The sequence below is a fragment of the Erpetoichthys calabaricus genome, chromosome 2 (assembly GCF_900747795.2).
Source record: "Erpetoichthys calabaricus chromosome 2, fErpCal1.3, whole genome shotgun sequence".
NCBI classification, from domain to species: Eukaryota; Metazoa; Chordata; class Cladistia; order Polypteriformes; family Polypteridae; genus Erpetoichthys; species Erpetoichthys calabaricus.
Window position 1 is genome coordinate 176,410,254 of NC_041395.2, and position 23,798 is coordinate 176,434,051.

The 23,798-nt window shown below is 36.7% G+C and overlaps 1 protein-coding gene across 4 annotated transcripts in view; it reads left to right on the top strand.

The window, feature by feature from the left end:
* Positions 1 to 23,798, top strand: part of farp2 (FERM, RhoGEF and pleckstrin domain protein 2) — a 353,551-nt gene that overhangs the window by 86,304 nt on the left and 243,449 nt on the right. For all 4 annotated transcript variants that reach the window (XR_007934097.1, XM_051922727.1, XM_051922728.1 and 1 more), the window contains exons 9-12: positions 9,590 to 9,685; positions 12,912 to 13,075; positions 14,678 to 14,746; positions 15,917 to 15,974. Coding sequence is in view for 3 of the 4 variants with exons in the window: in XM_051922727.1 (XP_051778687.1) it covers positions 9,590 to 9,685; positions 12,912 to 13,075; positions 14,678 to 14,746; positions 15,917 to 15,974 (387 nt within the window). In the remaining variant the exon portion in view is untranslated. The remainder of the gene's footprint in view (positions 1 to 9,589; positions 9,686 to 12,911; positions 13,076 to 14,677; positions 14,747 to 15,916; positions 15,975 to 23,798) is intronic.

Genomic DNA, 23,798 nt, shown 5'->3' on the forward strand with positions numbered 1-23,798 from the left:
AAAGGTTTGCCAAAGTAATCCCTTACCCATATGGTTATATCTGCTGTTGATGAGTGACGGTTCTTCATGCAGTGCTTTCTGAAGAATCCAAGATGATGGGTGTTCAGCTTAAGCTTGTGTCCTTGCCCTTTATGTACTCCAGATTCCTTGAATTGTTCAATGATATCATGCACTGTAGATGGAGAAATATGCAAATCCCTTCCAGTCTCTCTTTGAGGAACATTGTTTTTAAATATTTCAATACTTTTCTCATGCATTTGTGGACAAACTGGAGATCCTCTTCACATCTTTGCTCCTCAAAGACTCTGCCTTTCGTGAATACTGCTTTTGTACCAAATCATGATTACCATTACCTGTTTGAAATCGCATTATTATTTAAATATTTGACCTCATTACTGGCCCTAATTTGCCCCTATCCCAACTTTTTTTGGAATGTGTTGCAGGCCTGAAATGAAGAAATGGATACATATTAACAAATTAAATGAAGTTGACCAAACAAAACATGAAATATCTTGGGTTCATACTGTCTTCAATGAAATAGAACTCAAAATAAATTTAAGAATCACTGGGTATTTTTTGCATTTTCCGTACCTTCCCAACTTTTTCTGATTTGGGGTTGTAGTACCTCTTTAAAATGTAAACTGTCTTTCATTTTAAAGCTTTCATCCTCCTGCTTTTTAAAAGGGGCATACCCCTCCATGTCCTGTTTTAGTAGTCCCTGTAGGGTCTCACAAACACAGAGAATTCACAGTAATCCTTAAAAAGAATCATTCCTATTTTTTAAATAAAAAATGGAAAAATGTTCTTTAAGTAGACATGTTGAGATGCATGGGGTTACCCCACTTTAAAATGAGATTTTGATACATTTGATTTTACTTTCAGTATAAGTTGTAGAAAATAAATGTAATGCACTTTGTAATATTCAATTATGCATACAGATATAAAAAAATCTACTTAATCCATTTTAAATTTAGGTAAAAATTTAATTTGAATGTTAATTAGAGCACAGCTTGGTTTGTTTCCAGTATTTGATATTAATATAGTATTACTTTTGATATGTAGCATACATGAAGTGTTTGTAATAATATTACTATCTTAGCTACTTAGATATATTTCTGCAGAAAATGTTCGCTGTTTATTTGAAGTGTAATTACATCACAAATTTACTTTCTGATGGCAGCACTGTCTCTTCTTCTGTATACAGTGGAACCTCGGTTCACGAACGTCTCAGTACACGTACAAATCGGTTTACGACCAAAAAGTTTGCCAAACTTTTGCCTCGGTTCATGACCACACACTCAGTATACGAACAAGCCAGTTTCCCTTTCGGTTTGTACATGTTCAGTCTCTCCCTGTGCATTTCCTGTGCAACGTGAGAGAGAGAGACGCACGCACACAGGCAGCGTGAGAGAGAAAGAGAGACGCACGCACACAGGCAGCGTGAGAGAGAAAGAGAGACGCACGCACACAGGCAGCGTGAGAGAGAAAGAGAGAGACACGCACACAGGCAGCACGAGAGAGAGAGAGAGAGAGAGAGACACGCACACAGGCAGCGCGAGAGAGAGAGACGCACGCACACAGGCAGCGCGAGAGAGAGAGACGCACGCACACAGGCAGCGCGAGAGAGAGAGACGCACGCACACAGGCAGCGCGAGAGAGAGAGACGCACGCACACAGGCAGCGCGAGAGAGAGAGACGCACGCACACAGGCAGCGCGAGAGAGAGAGACGCACGCACACAGGCAGCGCGAGAGAGAGAGACGCACGCACACAGGCAGCGCGAGAGAGAGAGACGCACGCACACAGGCAGCGCGAGAGTGAGAGACGCACGCACACAGGCAGCGCGAGAGAGAGAGACGCACGCACACAGGCAGCGCGAGAGAGAGAGAGACGCACGCACACAGGCAGCGCGAGAGAGAGAGAGAGACGCACGCACACAGGCAGCGCGAGAGAGAGAGAGAGACGCACGCACACAGGCAGCGCGAGAGAGAGAGAGACGCACGCACACAGGCAGCGCGAGAGAGAGAGAGACGCACGCACACAGGCAGCGCGAGAGAGAGACGCACGCACACAGGCAGCGCGAGAGAGAGAGAGACGCACGCACACAGGCAGCGCGAGAGAGAGAGACGCACCCACACAGGCTGGGCGAGATAGAGACGCACACACACAGGCAGCGCGAGAGAGAGACAGACACGCTCACACACAGGCAGCGCGATGAGAGAGGGGGCTGGACGCATAAGGTAGGAAGGCAGTTAAAGAATGCACTGGGCTTGATTTTGTTTTCACTTCTGTTTACAGCGATCGGTTCGTAGCGTGCATTGTTGCAATGTTACTTTTCTTGGTGGTTTATTAAATTCCGGATTTTTTCAAATGTTCATTTTTTCCCCTGTGCTATAGCGCGAACTATTGCAGTGTTAGTTTTCTCTGTTGTTCAATGTTTTCTCAGTGTTATTCAATGTTTTTACATTTAGTTTACTATTACGCTGTGCATTCTATGGTTTAACTATATTTGTGCTTAAAAACTTAAAAAAAAAATATATATATATATTTACATACAGTTCATATGGTCTGGAACGGATTAATTGTATTTGCATACAATCCTATGGGGGAAATTGCTTCGGTTCACAACCAAAACAGTTTACGACCAGAGTTTTGGAACGAATTATCATCGTGAACCGAAGTTCCACTGTAGTAGGTTCATGGTCACACAGTGTCAGTAGTGGAATTTTAACCTACAACCTCAGGGTTTTAAGTCTGAAGTCTACAGCCTTAATTACAATGCAACACTGTCTAAAATGTTCATTTAGTTCAAACAGTGTAGCAGTTTTATCTTGTTGGTCATTGCTTACAAGTTCGAACTGGGGCTGATGTGCAATTTTTGACTATTTAATTACAGTGCAGTTTTTTAAAAGGGGACTAAGGCCAGGTTGATTGGAGGTGGATTCAAATTGTTCTATCATGGTATGGATGGAAGGTGAAATGGGGTAGGAGTTATTATGAAGGAACAGTATGTCAAGAATGTTTTGGAGGTGAAAAGAGTGTCAGACAGACTAATCATTATGAAGCTGGAAATTGGAGGTGTGATGATGCATGTTGTTAGTGCATATGCCCCACAAGTTGGGTGTGCAATGGAGGAGAGAGAAGATTTTTGGAGTGAGTTGGATGAAGTGATGAACAGTGTACCCAAGAGACAGAAAGTGGTAATTGGAGCGGATTTCAGTGGACGTGTTGGTGAAGGGAACAGAGGAGACAAGGAGGTCATGGGTAGGTATGGTGTCAAAGAGAGGAATGAAGAAGGTCAGATGATAGTGGATTTTGCCAAAAGGATGGACATGGCTCTGGTGAATACGTATTTTAAGAAGAGGGTGGAACATAGAGTTACATACAAGAGTGAAGGAAGATGCACACAGGTAGATTACATCCTATGCAGAAGAGTCAATCTGAAGGAGATTAAAGACTGCAAAGTTGTGGCAGGGGAAAGTGTAGTTAAGCAGCATTGGAGATCAAGAAGAGGAAGAGAGTGAGGGCAGAGCCAAGGATTAAATGGTGGAATTTGAAAAAGGAAGACCGCAAGGTTGAGTTTAGGGAGAAGGTGAGACAGGCACTGGGTGGTAGTGAAGAGCTACGAGATAGTTGGGTAAACTACAGCAAAAGTAGTAAGGGTGACAGCAAGAAGAGTGCTTGGCGTAACATCTGGACAGAGGAAGGAGGAAAAGGAAACTTGGTGGTAGAATGGGGAAGTACAGGAGAGTATATAGAGGAAGATAATGGCAAAGAAGAAGTGGGATAGTCAGAGAGATGCAGAAAGTAGACGAGTACAAGATGAAGAGAGCGGTGCCTAAGGAAAAGGCGTATGATGAGTTGTATGAAAGGTTGGACACTAAGGAGGGAGAAAAGGACCTGTACCGATTGGCTAGACAGAGGGACCAAGCTGGTAAAGATGTGCAGCAGGTTAGGGTGATAAAGGATAAAGATGGAAATAGGGGTGGGCGGTATGACCAAAATTCTATATCACGGTATTTTTCTAAATTATCCCGGTTTCACGGTATTTGACGGTATTTTTTTCCCATGCATGAGTGGATGTTAAACACATTTTCCACTGCAATTACTGGCTAAGAATAACCTATTCCACTGTCAAGAGCATTGTACATTGTACAAAAAAAACATTTTAATGTGCACAGAAGTATTAATACAGGTTTGCATTGCCCCATAAAGTGATACTTTTCAAGGGGGTGGCACTAATGAAGAGAAGGAAATCACATTGCATGACAGATGCAGCCAAAATATAGAACCTTTTTATTTAACAAATTTTGCAAAAACTTAAATTATAATTTTGACAGCATATTTTCAGCCATCCAAAGAGGTATTTAGACTTAGGAAAATATCCAGAAGTGCTTGTCAAAAGTTGTATTGCACTGAACATGTCTTAGAAAAGGAATAAATAAATATTTTTTGTAAAACAACTACACTTTCTGTTAATGTTAACAATCTCTGTCCACTGACACGTTAAAGTGACTTTTTAAACAACTTTACCATCATTAAACTGCATAATATTTAAACTAATAAATAATAACAATAAAATAAATAATTGTATTATTACTGATAGTTGCACTATTACTTCAAGGCTTCAAAAGCCCAGGTGCATTACACAGTATTCACCAAATTAAAATAAAATAAAACAAGTGCAATCTTGGTGATGACATCTTTACCAATTGAACTATCATTTAGGCAAACTGCATTAATATGGACCTTGCTTCAAGCTAAGCTATATACATAAATAATACAACTGCAACTTGCATTTATAATTGTATTTGTGGTATAGCCCTGCGGAATCGTATTAGGGCCACGGTGAAGAAAAAAAAATACGGACACAGAGAAGAAAAAAAAAACTATACGTCGAGATTAAAGTCGACATTTCCACTCTATTCTCATAGTTTACTTTATAATTAAAGTAGAATGTCGTAAACTAAACTTCATCCTAAAATCATTGTTTAATTTACTAGATTTTCTCAAACCCCGTCATAAGTTAATGTAGCACATTAAATGCTTTGTGTTGTGTTCCCCGACCCAGTTGTTAATCACTACGCTTCTTAAACTGACTTCCTCCGCACTAAGCGATCACCATACAGAATCCATTCACTGTATGATATTCCTGCTCTCTGAACATTTAGAATTTATATCAAGTATTTATTTATATCAAGTATTTATCTTGGCATTCTAAATGTTCAGAGAGCATGAATATCATGTGAATGGATTCTGTGCAGCGATTGGTGCCGGTGCCTCCTCTTAGTGCAGAGGATGTCAGTTTAAGAAGCTCGGGGAACACTTAACACAAAGCATTTAATGTGCTATATAACTTATGACGGGGTTTGAGAAAATCTAGTAAATTAAATATTCATTTTACGATGAAGTTTAGTTTACGATGTTCTACTTTAATGACAAAGTACGAGAATAAAGTCAACATGTCGTCACAATATTACACAGTACCCAGGTACATTACACTGTATTGAAAACAAATAAAACAAGTACAACTTGGCTTGCAGTATTATCCAGTAGTAGATAGATAGATAGATAGATAGATAGATAGATAGATAGATAGATAGATAGATAGATAGATAGATAGATAGATACTTTATTAATCCCAGGGGGAAATTCACATACTCCAGCAGCAAAAAATATTAAATTAAAGAGTAATAAAAAATGCAGGTAAAAAACAGACAATAACTTGAATAATGTTCAACGTTTACCCCCTCTGGTGGAATTGAAGAGTCGCATAGTTTGGGGGAGGAATGATCTTCTCAGTCTGTCAGTGGAGCAGGACAGTGACAGCAGTCTGTCGCTGAAACTGCTCCTCTGTCTGGAGATGACACTGTTTAATGGATGTAGTGGATTCTCCATAATTGATAGGAGCCTGCTGAGTGCCCGTTGCTCTGCTACGGATGTCAAACCGTCCAGCTCTATGCCAACAATAGAGCCTGCCTTCCTCACCAGTTTGTCCAGGCAAACTAGTATAGAAACAGTATTTACACATCTGACCTTTTAAAACTAAAGCATCTCCAGGCGACAGACTTGACTCATTTTTTTCGGCTCTCTGTCCATTTTCACTGCACGGCATACCTATGCTACCACCCACTATTTGGTGGTGTAGCAGTGAAAAAGAGCCCTAGTGCAACAAATCTGTGTTTAGCGGTGTAGCAGTGAAAAAGGTCCCCACTTGCACAGTTTCCCGCTGCACCACATTCCGAACATCGTTTAGGCAATTTAAACCGGTGTTGCGGTATAAGAAAAATCCATATCATAAAAAAAATAAAAAGCGGTTTTCGGTATGAACCGGTATACCGCCCAGCACTAGATGGAAACATACACCCAAGCAAGGAGAGTGTGTTGAGCAGAGTACTTTGAGAGGCTGATGAATGAAGAGAACGAGAGAGAGAAGAGGTTGGATGATGTGGAGATAGTGAATCAGGAAGTGCAACGGATTAGCAACGAGGAAGTAAGGACAGCTATGAAGAGGATGAAAAATGGAAGGGCCATTGGTCCAGATTACATACCTGTGAAAGCATGGAGGTGTTTAGGAGAGATGGCAGTGGAGTTTTTAACCAGATTGTTAAATGGAATCTTGAAAAGTGAGAGAATGCCTGAGGAGTGGAGAAGAAGTGTACTGGTGCCGATATTTAAGAATAAGGGGGATGTGCAGGACTGTAATAACTACAGGGGGATAAAATTGATGAGCCACAGTATGAAGTTATGGGAAAGAGTAGTGGAAGCTAGGTTAAGAAGTGAGGTGATGATTAGTGAGCAGAAGTATGGTTTCATGCCAAGAAAGAGCACCACAGATGCGTTGTTTGCTCTGAGGATGTTGTTGGAGAAGTATAGAGAATGCCAGAAGGAGTTGCATTGCGTCTTTGTGGACCTGGAGAAAGCATATGACAGGGTGCCTTGAGAGGAGTTGTGGTATTGTATGAGGAAGTCGGGAGAGGCAGAGAAGTATGTAAGAGTTGTACAGGATATGTACGAGGGAAGTGTGACAGTGGTAAGGTCTGCCTTAGGAGTGACAGATGCATTCAAGGTGGAGGTGGGATTACATCAGGGATCGGCTCTGAACCCTTTCTTATTTGCAATGGTGATGGACAGGTTGACAGATGGGATTAGACAAGAGTCCCCGTGGACTATGATGTTTGCTGATGACATTGTGATCTGTAGCGATAGTAGGGAGCAGGTTGAGGATACCCTGGAGAGGTGGAGATATTCTCTAGAGAGGAGAGGAATGAAAGTCGGTAGGAACAGGACAGAATACATGTGTGTAAATGAGAGGGAGGTCAGTGGAATGGTGAGGATGCAAGGTGTATAGTTGGCGAAGGTGGATGAGTTTAAATACTTGGGATCGATAGTACAGAGTAATGGGAATTGTGGAAGAGAGGTGAAGAAGAGAGTGCAGGCAGGGTAGAATGGGTGGAGAAGAGTGGCAGGAGTAATTTCTGAAAGAAGGATATCACCAAGAGTGAAAGGGATGGTCTACAGAGGCAAGATTGCATTGGTTTGGACTTGTGCAGAGGAGAGATGCTGAGTATATTGAGAGAAGGATGCTAAGGATAGAGCTGCCAGGGAAGAGGAAAAGAGGAAGGCCTAAGAGAAAGTTTATGGATGTAGTGAGAGAGGACATGCAGGTGATGGGTGTGACAGAGCAAGATGTACAGGACAGAAGGATATGGAAGAAGATGATCCGCTGTGGCAACTCCTAATGGGAGCAGCCGAAAGAAGAAGATGATGATTATTCACAGTGCAGTTTTTTCTTCTAATGGAAAAAATGTAGCAGGTTAGAGCCAACTTTTCTTTATTAAACTATCTACAGGCAGAGCAGTGTTCCTCCCTGTGGATGGATGAGCAAGAATCAGGTGCTTCATATTTGAGTCTCTCTCTATATTTCTTCAGGATTTGAGCTTACCACACCTTAAGTTGTTCATATACACAATCTGAGCTCAGTGCTGCACAAATGACTGTTAAATAGACCTTTTAAAAAGCACACTAAAAAGCAGACCATTTAAAAAGCACACTTTATCCCAAACTCCATTGAGGCAATTTTGGAGTTCTTAAATAAAGCTTAAAGGTATGCAAGGAACCAAATAAATCTTCTGGTGGGAAAAAAAGTTCACGCCATTTCTCTCTTGTTGGATTCAATAAAATTCAAAGACAGCATCTCCATAATATATAAAAACATTTTTAAAGTCCCTCCTTTTCAAAGACCCCAGAGTACAGTGGCAAAAGGAACTCTCAGTCAACATCTGGGCTTAAAGTGGAGAAGGACAAACAAACTGTAATTGCCTTTACTATACTATTGGCACATAGACTTATCTTGCTCAGCTGGAAGAATCCTAACTCACCTATTTTAAGTCAGTGGGTAACTGATTTTATATATTATCTAAAATTGGAAAAAATCAAATTCTCACTTAGAGGATCTGTATAAAACCTTTTCAAAACCTGACAGGATCTAATCAATTACACTTTAGAATAAGCATTTAAATTGAAGTGGATTCTCTCCCCTCTTTTTCATTCTATTAATTTTTTTTCATTTATTAATGTATCTATTTAACTTACTTTTAATAATTTAAAGCTTTACTCTGTTGGCCTAGCTCTCTTTCTCATGGGTGGGGGTTGATTTGTTTCGAACCTAGTCTTGTTAAACTTGACTTGCTTGTATGGAATGTTATTGATCTTAATAAAATCAATAAAATTCTTTAAAAAAAAATTCAAAGGCGTCTTCTTGACAGTTGTTCTTGTGCAGAAAGATCAGGGATCTTTTCTTCCAAAAAAGGATGTGAAAGACCAAAGTTCACTAGCTGGGGAAAGAACCATTGTATTAGTGAAATAAATAGTTATGAAGACTTGTGGTATTGTATGATATGAAATTTGCATTTTGAATCAGCATTTCTTTGACATATGTTTGTTCTTTCTTTTTATTAAAGTCATCCATAGAAAGTGAAAGTGCAACTTTCCATGCCACATCCATCACTACATGTATTTAGACGACTATATATTTTCTTTTTTTATTTATATATATATATATATATATATATATATATATATATATATATATATATATATATATACATACATACACACACACTAAGAATAAACAAAACAGGTCAAAACAAAGAGTTTGCACCAGCCTGGTAATCCAGTTTAAGGATGTAATACTGACATCAAAAACTTAGCTGATAGGAAAAAATAGTTTCTTTGATCATGTTGTAATTGTTTAGCTAAGTCATTTGTTGAGCCAATATTTGAATCACAGTATTGTTCAGTTTACCAAATGGAACTGGATGGAATTATGTGACTTTTAATGTATTTATTTTCATTATTATGAAAACTAAAAAAAAATCATACATTCTGTTTTAGTTTTTTCATATTTAAACAATTTACTAGAAAGAAATCCAGGTGTTTTTTAGGTTTGATTTCCACTTTGATGTTAGTCTTTGCTGTTATTTTTGAACCCATTGTGTTACCCTTAAACAATAGATTATTACATTTATAATTGCTATCATGGATATTGTAGTTGGCTATAATGAAACAACTTTCTTTTTACTTCATAGGGTACAACAAAAATTAACACTTTTAATTGGTCCAAGATCCGGAAGCTAAGTTTTAAGAGAAAGAGATTCCTTATTAAGCTGCATCCTGAGGTCCATGTAAGTATAAGTAGTTATTAATCTAAAGGAGTAAACTAAATCTGTTTGAAGGATAAAACTTTTTCCATTTTAAGATTAAAAGTATTCATTATTCATTTTTCAGTTTTGAATGTTTGTAAGATGCCTCCATGGCTTTTTTGCCATGTGACATGATCATTTCAAGCCTCATGAGTTAGGTATCTTTCAATTTGGATGTTAAATTAATTTATCTGTCATTGAAACCAAATAAAAAGATTGTTAGTGATACTGTAGCACACTTCATAGGCAGCAGTTTATTTTGGTGAAGAATGCACTTCTGAGGTACTGACTACACTACTTCCAGAAAGATCATATTTGTATTTAGCTTCCAAATTACCATTTTGAAGGTTGAATTTAAATTGCACAAAATGTTTAATCTTAAATTAGTTAAGACACTAGACCATGCTGACCCATCACTGAACAGAGTGATTTGAAGATATACGCATGTTTCAGAATTTAGATGCAATTACTGGTTTAACTCTAAAGTCATTGAACTTCATATTTATGTATATACTTTATTTCAATAAAGTAAATTTGAAATTGGGAAAATGGTGTTTTACATTTTTTACAATTTAATATAATTTTAAATTTTGACTTTGTCACTGCTTCTGTGTTCTCAAAATGTCAGAGAAGGATTTCTTCTTTGTATATTCAGATTTTCCTCCCATATCCCTAAAATATACATTCAATGCAAGCTTTCTTGTGCATGAGAGTATCCTTTAATGTATACTTTGCATTATGTTGTGTGTGTTTTTTTTTTTATTATATATATATATATATATATATATATATATATATATATATATATATATATATATATATATATATATATACAGTCATATGAAAAAGTTTGGGAACCCCACTCAGTCTGCACAATAATTTACTTTCAACAAAAAAGATAACAATGGTATGCCTTTCATTTCCAAGGAACATCCGAGTATTGGGGTGTTTTCCGAACAAAGATTTTTAGTGAAGCAGTATTTAGTTGTATGAAATTAAATCAAATGTGAAAAACTGGCTGTGTAAAAATGTGGGTACCCTTGTAATTTTGCTGGTTTGAATGCAAGTAACTGCTCAATACTGATTACTTGCAACACCAAATTGGTTGGATTAGCTCGTTATGCCTTGAACTTCATAGACAGGTGTGTCCAATCATGAGAAATGGTATTTAAGGTGGTCAATTGCAAGATGTCCTTCCATTTGACTCTCCTGTGAAGAGTGACAGCATGGGATCCTCAAAGCAACTCTCAAAAGATCTGAAAACAAAGACTGTTCAGTATCATGGTTTAGGTGAAGGCTACAAAAAGCTGTCTCAGAGGTTTAAACTGCCAGTTTCAACTGTAAGGAATGTAATCGGGAAATGGAAGGCCACAGGCACAGTTGCTGTTAAACCCAGGTCTGGCAGGCCAAGAAAAATACAGGAGCGGCATATGCGCAAGATTGTGAGAACCCACAGATCACCTCCAAAGACTTGCAAGAACATCTTTTTGCAGATGGTATATCTGTATATCGTTCTGCAATTCAGCGCAATTTGTACAAAGAACATCTGTATGGTAGGATGATGAGAAAGAAGCCCTTTCTGCACTCACAACACAAACAGAGTTGCTTGTTGTATGCACATGCTTGTTTAGACGAGCAAGATTCATTCTGGAACAAAGTGCTTTGGACTGATGAGACAAAAATTGAGTTAAAATTTGGTCATAACAAAAAGTGCTTTGCATGGCGGTAGAAGAATACTGCATTCCAAGAAAAACACCTGCTACCTACTGTCAAATTTGGTGGAGGTTTCATCATGCTGTATGGCTAGTTCAGGGACTGGGGCCTTTGTTAAAGTCGAGGGTCGGATGAATTCAACCCAATATCAACAAATTCTTCAGGATAATGTTCAAGCATCAGTCACAAGGTTGAAGTCATGCAGGGGTTGGACATTCCAACAAGACAATGACCAAAAACACAGTTCGAAATCCACAAAGACATTCATGCAGAGGGAGAAGTACAATGTTCTGGAATGGCCGTCATAGTCCCCTGAATTGAATATCATCAGAAATCTAAGGGATGATTTGAAGCAGGCTGTCCATACTCGGCAGCCATCAAATTTAACTGAACTGGGGAGATTTTGTATGGAAGAATGGTCAAAAATACCTCCATCCAGAATCCAGACACTCATCAAAGGCTATAGGAGGCATCTAGAGGCTGTTATATTTGCAAAAGGAGGCTCAATTAAGTGTTGATGTAATATCTCTGTTGGGGTGCCCAAATTTATGCACCTGTCTAATTTTGTTATGATGCATATTGCATATTTTCTGTTCATCCAATAAACTTAATGTCACTGCTTAAATACTACTGTTTCCATACGTCATGTCATATATTAAAAGGAAGTTGATACTTTGAAAGCTCAGCCAATGATAAACAAAAATCCAAAGAATTAAGAGGGGTTCTCAAACTTCTTCATATGACTATATATCTATATATATATATATCTATATATATATATATCTATATATATATATATATATATATATATATATATATATATATATATATATATATCTATCTATATATATATATATATATATATATATATATATCTATATATATATATCTATATATATCTATATATATATATATATATCTATATCTATATATATCTATATATATATATCTATATATATCTATATATATATATATATATATCTATATCTATATATATCTATATATATATATCTATATATATCTATATATATATATATATCTATATATATATATATCTATATATATATATATATCTATATATATATATATATCTATATATATATATATATATATATATCTATATCTATATATATATATATATATATATCTATATATATATATATCTATATATATCTATATATATATATCTATATATATATATATCTATATATATATATATCTATATATATATATCTATATATATCTATATATATATATCTATATATCTATATATATCTTTGTGTTATAGAATACCAACTCGTTAAAATGAATCCCCAATTGTTACAATCTTGAATGTTAACTACCAGTTGCCCAAGTCATTTATTTAAGTAACTTAGTGTCATTAAAATCAGTGGTTGCATTGGTTATGCTGAAATCTTCAAATGTAGTTTGGATCAAACTTTGAAGAATATATGTTGGTGATTTGTGTAATTTTAAACATTCCCTTTCTTTTCAGGGCCCCTACCAAGACACTTTGGAGTTTCTCATGACCAGTCGTAATCATTGCAAAATATTTTGGAAAAATTGTGTTGAGTACCACACTTTTTTCCGTCTTCTAGACCAACCCAAGCCCAAATCAAAATCTATCCTTTTCACCAGGGGATCCTCCTTCAGATACAGGTACAACAAAAAAAAAATTGGATATCATTTAAATTGGTTAATTCACACCCTGGTATAAATGTGTGTGTGTGTATATATATATATATATATATATATATATATATATATATATATATATATATATATATATATAATATATATAATATATATATATATATATATATATATAATATATATAAATCTGTTTGTTGATTATGTATTTAAATGTTTTCATTTGTTTGATTTACTTGTGGTAGTTTTAGTTCTGTATACGTAGCAATATGTTCTCCATGTACAGCACAAGAACTAGAAGAAAAATCCTGCTAATGTGGACTTTGTCATAATGACACAGTCCAGGGTGTTTCCATAGACTTAAATATTTACAATTATTTGTAAATTATTATAAATAAACATCTATGGATTCCATGCACACTGCAGTCAAGGTAATAAGTATACGTTACTGTATTTGCATGAGATTTTTGCAGTAGTTGTCTATTAGGTTATGCATGTCTGCTTTGGTGAAGCAAGCTAGCACTTTTAAAAACAAACTAGAACTTTGCACAAAGGAGAATTCTTTCCTATTTCCACCCAATTGTTACATGGTATATGTTCATGAAATACCATTTCCCACAGTCTTTTCCTTTGCATCATACCTGATTGTGATTTAAAAATGTTTATATAATGTACAAATTTTTAACTCCTTTGTTTATTGTGTGTACCCACTTATTCTAATACTGGATTACTGGTGACTGTAACCATTTCCAGCAGCATCAGATGGAAAACCAAGAAAATGTTATGATCTTGCCGCCATTCCAACCCAGGACAAAATCAAGTGCAACACACATTGTCAGTGGAGGGACACCATAGATACTGTAATTAATGAGGATATAGTGAGAATGTGTAAGTGTCACATAGTCCATGACTAGGTTTGGATTTGAACTTTTTATTTTGAACTTTCTCTTGAGAATATAGCACGTTTTCAGGTGATTGTGTGATACATCATTATTATACCCCAAATAACAAAAAAAAAAGCTTTAAAATGTGAATGAAGTAATACATGCTTGCATTAAAAACTAAGTTTTATGGAGACCCATTTTTGAATGAAAAAAGATCATAGTACTTTACAGTGATCCATATGGAAGGTGAACAAACCTAATTAAGTATTTTTTCACTGGTCTTTTGAGGATCCATTTCATTGTTAGTTTGCCAAATTCATGTTTGTTATGAATCAGCAAGAAGTGATAATGCTCTTTGAACCCTGGAAGTTAAATTTATTACAAGCTCCTTTTATAATCTTATAAGATGTCTTACTCTTATTGGCAGTAAGTGTAACATTTCCTTAATATACTTGTCATGGCATTAATATAATTTGTAGGGACCTTTGGAATCCTCAGTTAATACGGTATAGAAAAAAGAAATCCTATTGTTATGTAGAGATGAGAATTAGAAATGTTTTACTTAAGAACCTCTATGGCATTTACCATATATTATAGATAGATATTTTATTAATCCCAAGGAAATATATTTTAATGTTGTCTTTTTGTGGTTGAAATTAATTTTTTTTAATAATTAAACCTTGCTAAATTCATACAGAGAACTACAGTTATGGGTATTGTATTACAGTGGGAGAACACAAAAACAGCTGGTAGATTATGTCAGGGAAAGTGGGGCAAGAAGGACTCCTTATCAAAGGTAAGCATATTCCACATCATATGCAGTGACATTGACTGGTTTTTAAGTTAAATATAAATAAATGGAAAATGTAATTTCTTTAACTTGAGGCTGAATGGCTTAAGAATGAGATCAGATTACAGTATTAAAGGAAACATTTTTGACATTAAAGCTGTATGTAACAATTATGTCATTTGCAACAGATAACTTAAAGTAATGCTTCACACAAAAATGATTTTTTTTTTAATGTTAGTTACCCCATGAAGTTTGTACAAGCACTACCAGTGCCGTAGTGAATGGGACTCACTGCCACTGTTAGAAAATACAGACCTGTCTAGCCATGAGACACCTTTTCCCCACAGTACAACAGTTTGTGTTGCTGGTGAATTTCTAGTCATAAGTGTGCAATTTAGAGCCCTTTTTCTGTTTTTCTAAAAAAGTTGAAAGAAGCAATTAATAATGAAAGGACACAATGCACATACTTTATTTAAGTTTGATAATTGATCTTATTTACTGTACTGTGACTACCTGGCTGGCTGCTTGTACAGTATGGTATAGCAGATATAAGATATGACTTTCTTCGTAATGTTTATTCTAAAATACTTTCCTGTGCTGGTATGTAGTTTATTAAGGTATTGACAGTCTTAGCACAATTATATATAAGGGATAGGTAAAAATATAAGCTGATTTGATTTGAACAGAGTAAAGAACTTGCATCATTCACTTGGGAAAATGTTTTTAAAAAATAAAAAAAAAAAAATCTGTATTTTAGTTAAGTATTTTCAATGGCATTTTATTTGTTACAAGGATTTGTCTAAAATGCAGAGTAAATATTTTGTTAAACTGGTACCGTTGCCACATTGAAGTAGACATATTTGTATTTTTAAGGCTTTTGATTCATGTTTGAACTGTTGCCCAATTATTCACAATTATAAGTTGCTTGAGGTGATGCTTTTATAACAAAATTGTTAAACCTCTAATTTCATTAAGCCTCACTTCATAAATAAGTGTTTGGGACAAGTGACAGCATACCTTAGTTATGAAAAGCAACCTTAAAACTTAAATACTTCTCATTTGAAATAAACAGGTAAATTTGCATGTGCTTTTAAAAAAAGAACTCAAGCTTACACTTTTTAGTGCACTATTGGTAATTTTTTTCTGATTTATTGTGATATGAATCCTGTATTACAGGAGAAACAGTAAAGTTCGATTGTCTACTAGGACTCTGGGCACGGAAGTACCAAAACAGGTTAGTATTCTTAGTCTTTAATCAGTGCTCAGGTATTCTGAGCGATCTTCCATATATTTTCATTTATTTCATTAGGAGAGTAAAATATATGGCTTTTGATCTATGTCTCATGATATCTCTGGCCAATTTATGTCAAGAGTAGCTAACTGGTCATTCACAGTTCTTTATCTATTTTTGGTCTTTCTGCTATTTTTACATTCTGTATTAACCTTAATCATATAGCAGTGAGGTAAATTGAGTATTCAAAATGTGCTCATTATAAATTCCATTATATATATCCTCAATCCATCAGAATGGGCTGAAACCTCTCATAGAGGGGAAAAGTGAGATCAGATCTTTACAAGGGCAGAGGGGAGTGCTTCTGCCAAAATGCCTGCTTGTCTCTGCACGTTCTGAAGGAGGAGGAGGAGTGGGCGGGTGTGAGGGCTGAACGCACGTTCACTCAAACCCCCCTCCCCTTCCCCGGAGGCGCAGTACGCTCCTGCCACTTCGTGTTGTTGGGGGGGAATGGGGGGAGGGGGGGGGGGGGGGGGCTGATTGCATGCTAAGGAGAAGTGGACTTTGTGCTGCTTGTCGCTCAGTGTGGCAATAATTTAAAAGCCTGTACAGCAGATGTTTTTCTGTCTCTATATATATATATTCTCGTAAGTCTAAGCATTATCCTCTGATGAAGGCCCCTGGTAGGGGTTGAAAGCTCGGGAATAAAAACTATTTTATGATACGTGATTCATTTTCTCCCTTTGTGGATCTCCAGCTGCAAATATGCAAACCATATCACAGATCTTCTCTTCCATTCATACATATTTATCTATATATATATATATATATATATATATGTGCACAGGCATATAGTAAATGTGTAAAAAGGCACCCCCTCCCCATTTGGTATAACCCCACTTCGCAGATATTTATCCATTCTAGGGGGAATGGAGGCGATCTCGCCACCTAGTGGTACAACCCTGTGTGTGTGTGTGTGAAATTGTAACTAACCATTCATCCATCCATTTTCTTAACTTTCTTACTGCATTTAACCATTTTACAATGGACACAATAGGTAAAAGAGACAACAAAGATATTGCTGAGAAAGCAAGGATTAGACAAAAAAGACACGTAATGTTCCAGTATATCACTTTACTTAGTATAGTTGAGAAAAGTTGTCATTCATTAATTTCACAACACTGTGTTCGTTAACAACATCTGTAGCACTAAGTGACAGCAAAGTACCTAGCAACTACTGTGTCAAATGTGATTGCCCCTTCAGTCTACCATACTGCCTAAAACACATGGAGTTTCTAATGTTATTGCATGCTGTGTCTAGCTGACATTGATGTTCGGTGCTTCACAGGACAAGTCTGTTAACATTGGCTGACTCAATAACTTAGCTGCCAAGGAACAGTAGTTGTAGTTGTAACTTATCTCAATATAGCAATCATAAGTAGCTTTATGCTTTAGAATTTAGGGTATGTGTAATCTTTTAAGGAAGGGAAAATTATTTTGTGAAGGTATGATGCAAGTACTGTATTAAGCAACCGAAACACTGCCTGCTGTGAATGGTGAGAGAGAACAAAATACTGCCTATGTTTCAGAGTTCAGTGATGGTGATGATGCAGGGGCAGGAGATAGTAAAGAAAGGATAGCAACAGGTACTGTAAAAGTCTGAGGAGGATAAAGAGATACTCAGACAGATGAAAGCTATGTAAAGAGATTGCTGCTACAAGCTTTGATAAGATCTTGATCGTTTTTTCTGCCATCACCTCCAGCAATCCCCAAAACACACAGCATGTCTTAACAATCAAAGGTTCAAAGCTTAAGCTGCCTACACTCACAACAGGGGTGGGCAAACCTTTTGGCTCAGGGGCCATATTAACTTTTAAAATTTGACAGACGAGTTGGGCCAGCTCTAGATGTATACATATCAAACATAAACATAAAAAAGGCATTATAGTTTTAATATTTACATTCACTTTTAGTGGGAACAGTGTTGTTGATCACCCTTTTTTTGCCAGTGCATCGAAGTCTGGTGTTAGTTTTGTTGTGGCAATTCTCAGAACAGATCTGAGGTGTTCATCGCTCACCTGGGATCTGTGGGGTGCTTTGTTGGTGTTCATCACACTAAAAGTCTGTTCACACACATACGTAGAGCCAAACAACACCAGCATCCTCTGTGCCATCTTCTGGATGTTTGGAAATTTGGCTGCGCTTAATGAAGCATAAAACTCATCCAGTTCAAGAGAGTTGAACTTCTCCTTTAAGACGGTGTCACATTGGAGATCAATCAGTTCCAACTGCAACTCCTGTGGCGCCGTTTCAGGGTCCTCTGTGAAGGGACATGACACCAGCTGAAGTGATTTGTAAATTTTTCCAAAATCAGAGAACCAACGGCAGAATTCTCCATGCAGGTTGTCCAGTGATTTCCTGTATTTTTTCACAAGTCGAGGGGCCTCTTTCAGCGTAGCCAGTTTGGGAAAATGAGCGAATGAGTTGTTTGACATTTGCTTTGAGAATAAAGCTAGCTTGGTTTTGAAGGCTTTGACATTTGTGTACATTTCATGCACAAACTGGTCTTTACCTTGTAGCTTCACATTCAGCTCATTCATGTGTGTCAGTATGACCACAGCAAAAGCTAAATCACGAAGCCAATCTGTGTCAGTCAGCTCAGGAAAATCGTCAGCTTTCTCAAGTAGTTCCAAAAATGAGATAATCTCCTGTTTGAGCTCCCACACTCGTCGACATACTTTCCCCAAACTTAACCAGCGGACATTGGAGTGGTAAAGCAAGTCCTGGTGATCAGCGTCAGTTTCTTCAGGAAACGTAATAAACTGATGATGCTGAAGTCCCCTCGCTCGAATAAAGTTAACGAGTTTTACAACTGGCTTCACTACGTAGTCAAGCTGCAATACGGATTTACACAGTGCTTCCTGGTGGATTAGGCAGTGTAAGAAAATTACCTCCTGCTCAGGGTTGTCCTCTTTCACCCTCTCCTGGATTCTTTTGAGCAACCCAACGTTTTTTCCAGTCAGATTTGGTGATCCATCTGTGGTAACATTGGCGAGCATACTCCAAGGTAGCTTGTGCCTATTTATGACCCTTGACACGCTGTCATACAAGTCCTCTCCCCGTGTTTTCCCCTTTAGGGATTCCATGGCCAAAAACTCCTCCATTATCTCAAAATTGTCATTAATCCCTCTGATAAAAATTAAAAGCTGAGCTGTGTCCATTACTTTCATCCAGTGCCAAGGAATATAATGTAAATGACTCTGCTTTTTTGTTTAACTTGCTAGCTAAGTCTTCGTCAATTAGCTCAACATGGCGAGTCACTGTCCTGCGTGATAGGCTAATTTTTTCAAATTTGTTCTTGCTTTCGGGACACAATATACCTGCTGTCTCTACCATGCATTCTTTGAGAAACTCCCCTTTGGAGAAAGGCGTGCTGGTCTTTGCTAATTTGAATGCCAGAACATAACTTGCCTTTGTGCTTGATTCTTGGATGGCAGTTTGTCGGATAAAGGTGTTTTGCTGAGCCTGCAAACTAGCTGCCAACCTCTGAGCGGTAGCCGTCCATTCTTGCGTTGACTGGTTGTTAGCGTAATTAGCATGCTTGGTGGAAAAGTGACGGCTGATGTTGTATTCCTTTAAAACTGCAACAGTTTCTTGACAAATAAGACATACAGCCTTTGACCGGACTTCAGTGAAAAAGTATTTTGTTGTCCATTCCTTATTAAACACTCTGCACTCACTGTCAACTTTTCTTTTCTTTGGCCCACTCATTGTTGCAGATGGGTTCAGCAGAGTAATAACAGAAAGTAACCTGGGCTCCACAAAATCAAGTCAATGTATCACTGCGCCTAATGCGCCTCCTGGTGGAACGCCAGGCATTGCAGGACAAGGTCAAATGAATGCAGTCATAATTATGATTTGATTTGGGCAATTTTGTACCAATCTTCGGCAGGCCGGATTAAAAAGACCAACGGGCCAGATGTGGCCCACGGCCGTAGTTTGCCCCTGCTCTACAAGATAACACTGTTAAGAACAGGAATTTGTTTCTCCAGTACTTATATGAGTGCATTGAAAAGAGAAAGCTGATTTATCCCTGGTTACCAAAACTGTGATTTTTGTCTGACCTTGATTGTAAGTTTGTCTGCATAAAACTGACCATGGACCATAAAACCAGAGGGTTATTTTCTCCAGAAATACTGTGGACTAGTGCTTTTCTTTTTCTCTTTACCCAGTTGTCAACTGTAATATTAATGGAATTATATCAAAAGTTGTTTATATAGATTGCATTGAAATTTGCTTTGTTTAGCTTTGCGTTCTACCTAAATTGTGTTTTCATGTATATAAATGGTGTAACTGAATTAATAATACTGAAAAATTCTCTAATCATTAGGACATTTACTACCTGTAACTGTTCCGTTTTTGTAAAGGGTAAAGATTTATATTACACCAGCTTATATAAAGTGATACTGATGGTGATATTATGTATTCTAACCTTTGGCACCACCCAAAGAAAAATAGTCTTGAGCAAGAAGAAAGATTTAACAGAAAAATAAGTGCAACTTGATTAAAAAAATCAGTTTCACTAAACTTTTGTTTCTGCATCATATTCCCCATAGTTCCACTGTGGACATCAGGTGTGAAAAGACATCTAGGATTAAGTATTGTATGTGTTACTAAGCGTTTTCTTTGATCAGATTAGTTTATGCATGTGAAATAATTGAAATTTGCTAGTGGATGATGCCTTCAAGGATCAGTCTCTCTGTACTCTGGAGTTTAGGACTTATGGAACCTACACTGCCTGGCTCCTCTGGTTTTGAAGGAATAATCCTAAACCATAGAAAAAACATTAATGCCCTGTACCTGTATACAAGATGGCAGTTGGTGCAATCAAGATAAATAATGCTAATTGGAGTCATTTGAAATTTTCAGTTCAGTTTCATACATTCCAAATATAATATACATTAACATGCATTGAACATTCGAATAAGAATATGCCATACCAAAACGTTGTGCAATATCCTGTTTTTCTGGTTATACTGTACAGTAATCCCTCCTTGATCGCGGGGGTTGCGTTCCAGAACCCCCTGCGAAAGGTGAAAATCCGCGAAGTAGAAACCATATTTTATATGGTTATTTTTATATTGTCATGCTTGGGTCACAGATTTGCACAGAAACACAGGAAGTTGTAGAGAGACAGGAACTTTATTCAAACACTGCAAACAAACATTTGTCTCTTTTTCAAAAGTTTAAACTGTGCTCCATGACAAGACAGAGATGACAGTTCCATCTCACAATTAAAAGAATGCAAACATATCTTCCTCTTCAAAGGAGTGCATGTCAGGAGCAGAGAGTGTCAGAGAGAGGGAGAAAAGCAAACACATCAATAGGGCTGTTTGGCTTTTAAGTATGCGAAGCACCGCGGCACAAAGCAGTTGCAATGAAGGCAGCAGCTCACACCCCCTCCGTCAGGAGCAGAGAATGTCAGAGAGAGAGACAGATAAAAACAAACAATCAAAAATCAATACGTGCCCTTCGAGCTTTTAAGTATGCGAAGCACTGTGCAGCATGTCGCGTCACGAAGCAGCTGCACAGAAGGGAGCAACGTGAAGGTAATCTTTCAGCATTTTTAGACGAGCGTCCGTATCATCTAGGTGTGCGAACAGCCCCCCTGCTCACACCCCCTCCGTCAGGAGCAGAGAATGTCAGAGCAAGAGAGAAAAGTAAGTTGGGTAGCTTCTCAGCCATCTGCCAATAGCGTCCCTTGTATGAAATCAACTGGGCAAACCAACTGAGGAAGAATGTACCAGACCCATTGCCCGCAGAAATCCGCGAACCAGCAAAAAATCCGCGATATATATTTAAATATGCTTACATATAAAATCCGCAATAGAGTGAAGCCGCGAAAGTCGAAGCGCGATATAGCGAGGGATTACTGTAATTAAAACCTAACAAACTTGTGTAAGTGAATTGTACAGTTACGTTTGAGTTATCAAAATAGTTTACATCCTGTCTCATTATTACCATTTACTTATGAAATTGTCAATCAAGTATAGTCTTCCAGTTGAAATTCAGTGTTCCAGCACATATTCTCTTGTCACTTGAAATCACATATTCCTAAAATTGAGGTTGGATTGAATGCTATTCATTTTGAAAGATCCTTCTGCTACAAGTGTGGTTCTTTAAACCTCAGTAAAAAAAAATGTTTAAATACATATGAGCCTAATTTAATATTATCACATTCAATAAAAAAAAGGATTTTGTCTGTTCAAGCACAAGACTTTTCAGACTACATTTATAACTGCAGCTAAAAGTGACTCTGCTCCGATTTTTGCCTTATACCCGATATGAGTGTGTACACATACTATATCTATCCTCAATGTGTCATTCTTGCACACCAAGAATTAAAACAATTTTTTCAGACAGATGCAACCTAATAGACTAATGCTGGTTTCTATGTTACTTCACATAATTTCAGTGCAGGACTCCTTTTGAATTTGTCAGCTTTTAATGGCACAGAAGAGAAATAAAAATAGACAATGAAAAGTAATACTTGTTGCCTTTGTATCTGCACATACAGTAGAAACCTGACGATGAGAGACAGGAGGCAGGACTTCAGGGAATGAGGGTTTACATGTAAAGCAATGGCTATGAAAGTAGTAATAGATAAATAAAAAAGGTGGAATCGGCTTTTGAAAAGTTATTTATTTTTTTATTTTTTATTAACACATCACAGATCTTTAGAAAGATCAGATCTTAACATATATGAGTGAATAAATTGTAATTGAGCTGTAGTGTGAATGTAGCATTATTATTCTTATTTTTTATGATCAAATATACAAATCGAATATTATATGTGCTATACTGCCGTTGGACTTAAGACTTTAATGGATTAACAGCAGTGTTGTTGTTGTTAACAACACAGTGCTGTTTATGAAAAGGAAAAGAAAAGGAAAAATAATCTGAAATATCAGAAACTATGATAGTTCCACAAATCAAAGAGAACAAATCAGGACATGGTCAAACTGCATCATATCTAGTAATCACCAAAATAACTGCAGTTAAGTTTAAAAAAAAAAAAAAAAAAAATCTTAAAAAACACAACCTGAATGGAGACTCCAAGTACACAGTATATACTTGTAGTAGGAGTAAGAATAAATAGTTGACATTCACAACAATTTGTTTGTCTTCTACTGAAAATCAGTAAATTGTAAGATAAATATGCTAAATTTAAATTGACTCATCAATAAGGTCTCACATGCTGCAATATATGAAAAAAGCTAATATTATTGACATCAAATATTGCTCTACTGTATTTCCACATAAAGGAGATTTGAAAATGATGATGATTAAGCAATATTTTGTAGGTTCATTCAACTCACAGAAGAATGATATAGAATTCCTGGTGAGATCCAATTCCAACAAAAATCACTTGACTCTTTTGTTTATATCTACTTAACAAAAAAAAAAGTCTGATTTGGTCAGCATGTGACTTCATATTTACAACATGAGGTGCAGCATATACTGTGAATTTTTTAATCTCATCCACAGAGACTCTCATTTTTCCAAAAATGGTCAAAACATCTTCAAGAAGTATCAAATGTGTTTTTCTATTTAAAATCTAAAATTGAATTTTCATGAAAACTGCAGTATATTTATTTATTTAGGAAATATGGCGAAAGTTAAAATCTCATCACAGAAAGCAGCCTCTGTTTTTTCATATTGAATTGCACACATGAAAAACAAAACAACCTGCTAACTGAAGATTGTCAAGTAGAAATTAAATGTAATTTCATTACACTCTTAATGTGTTTGGGTTTTTTTTAATAC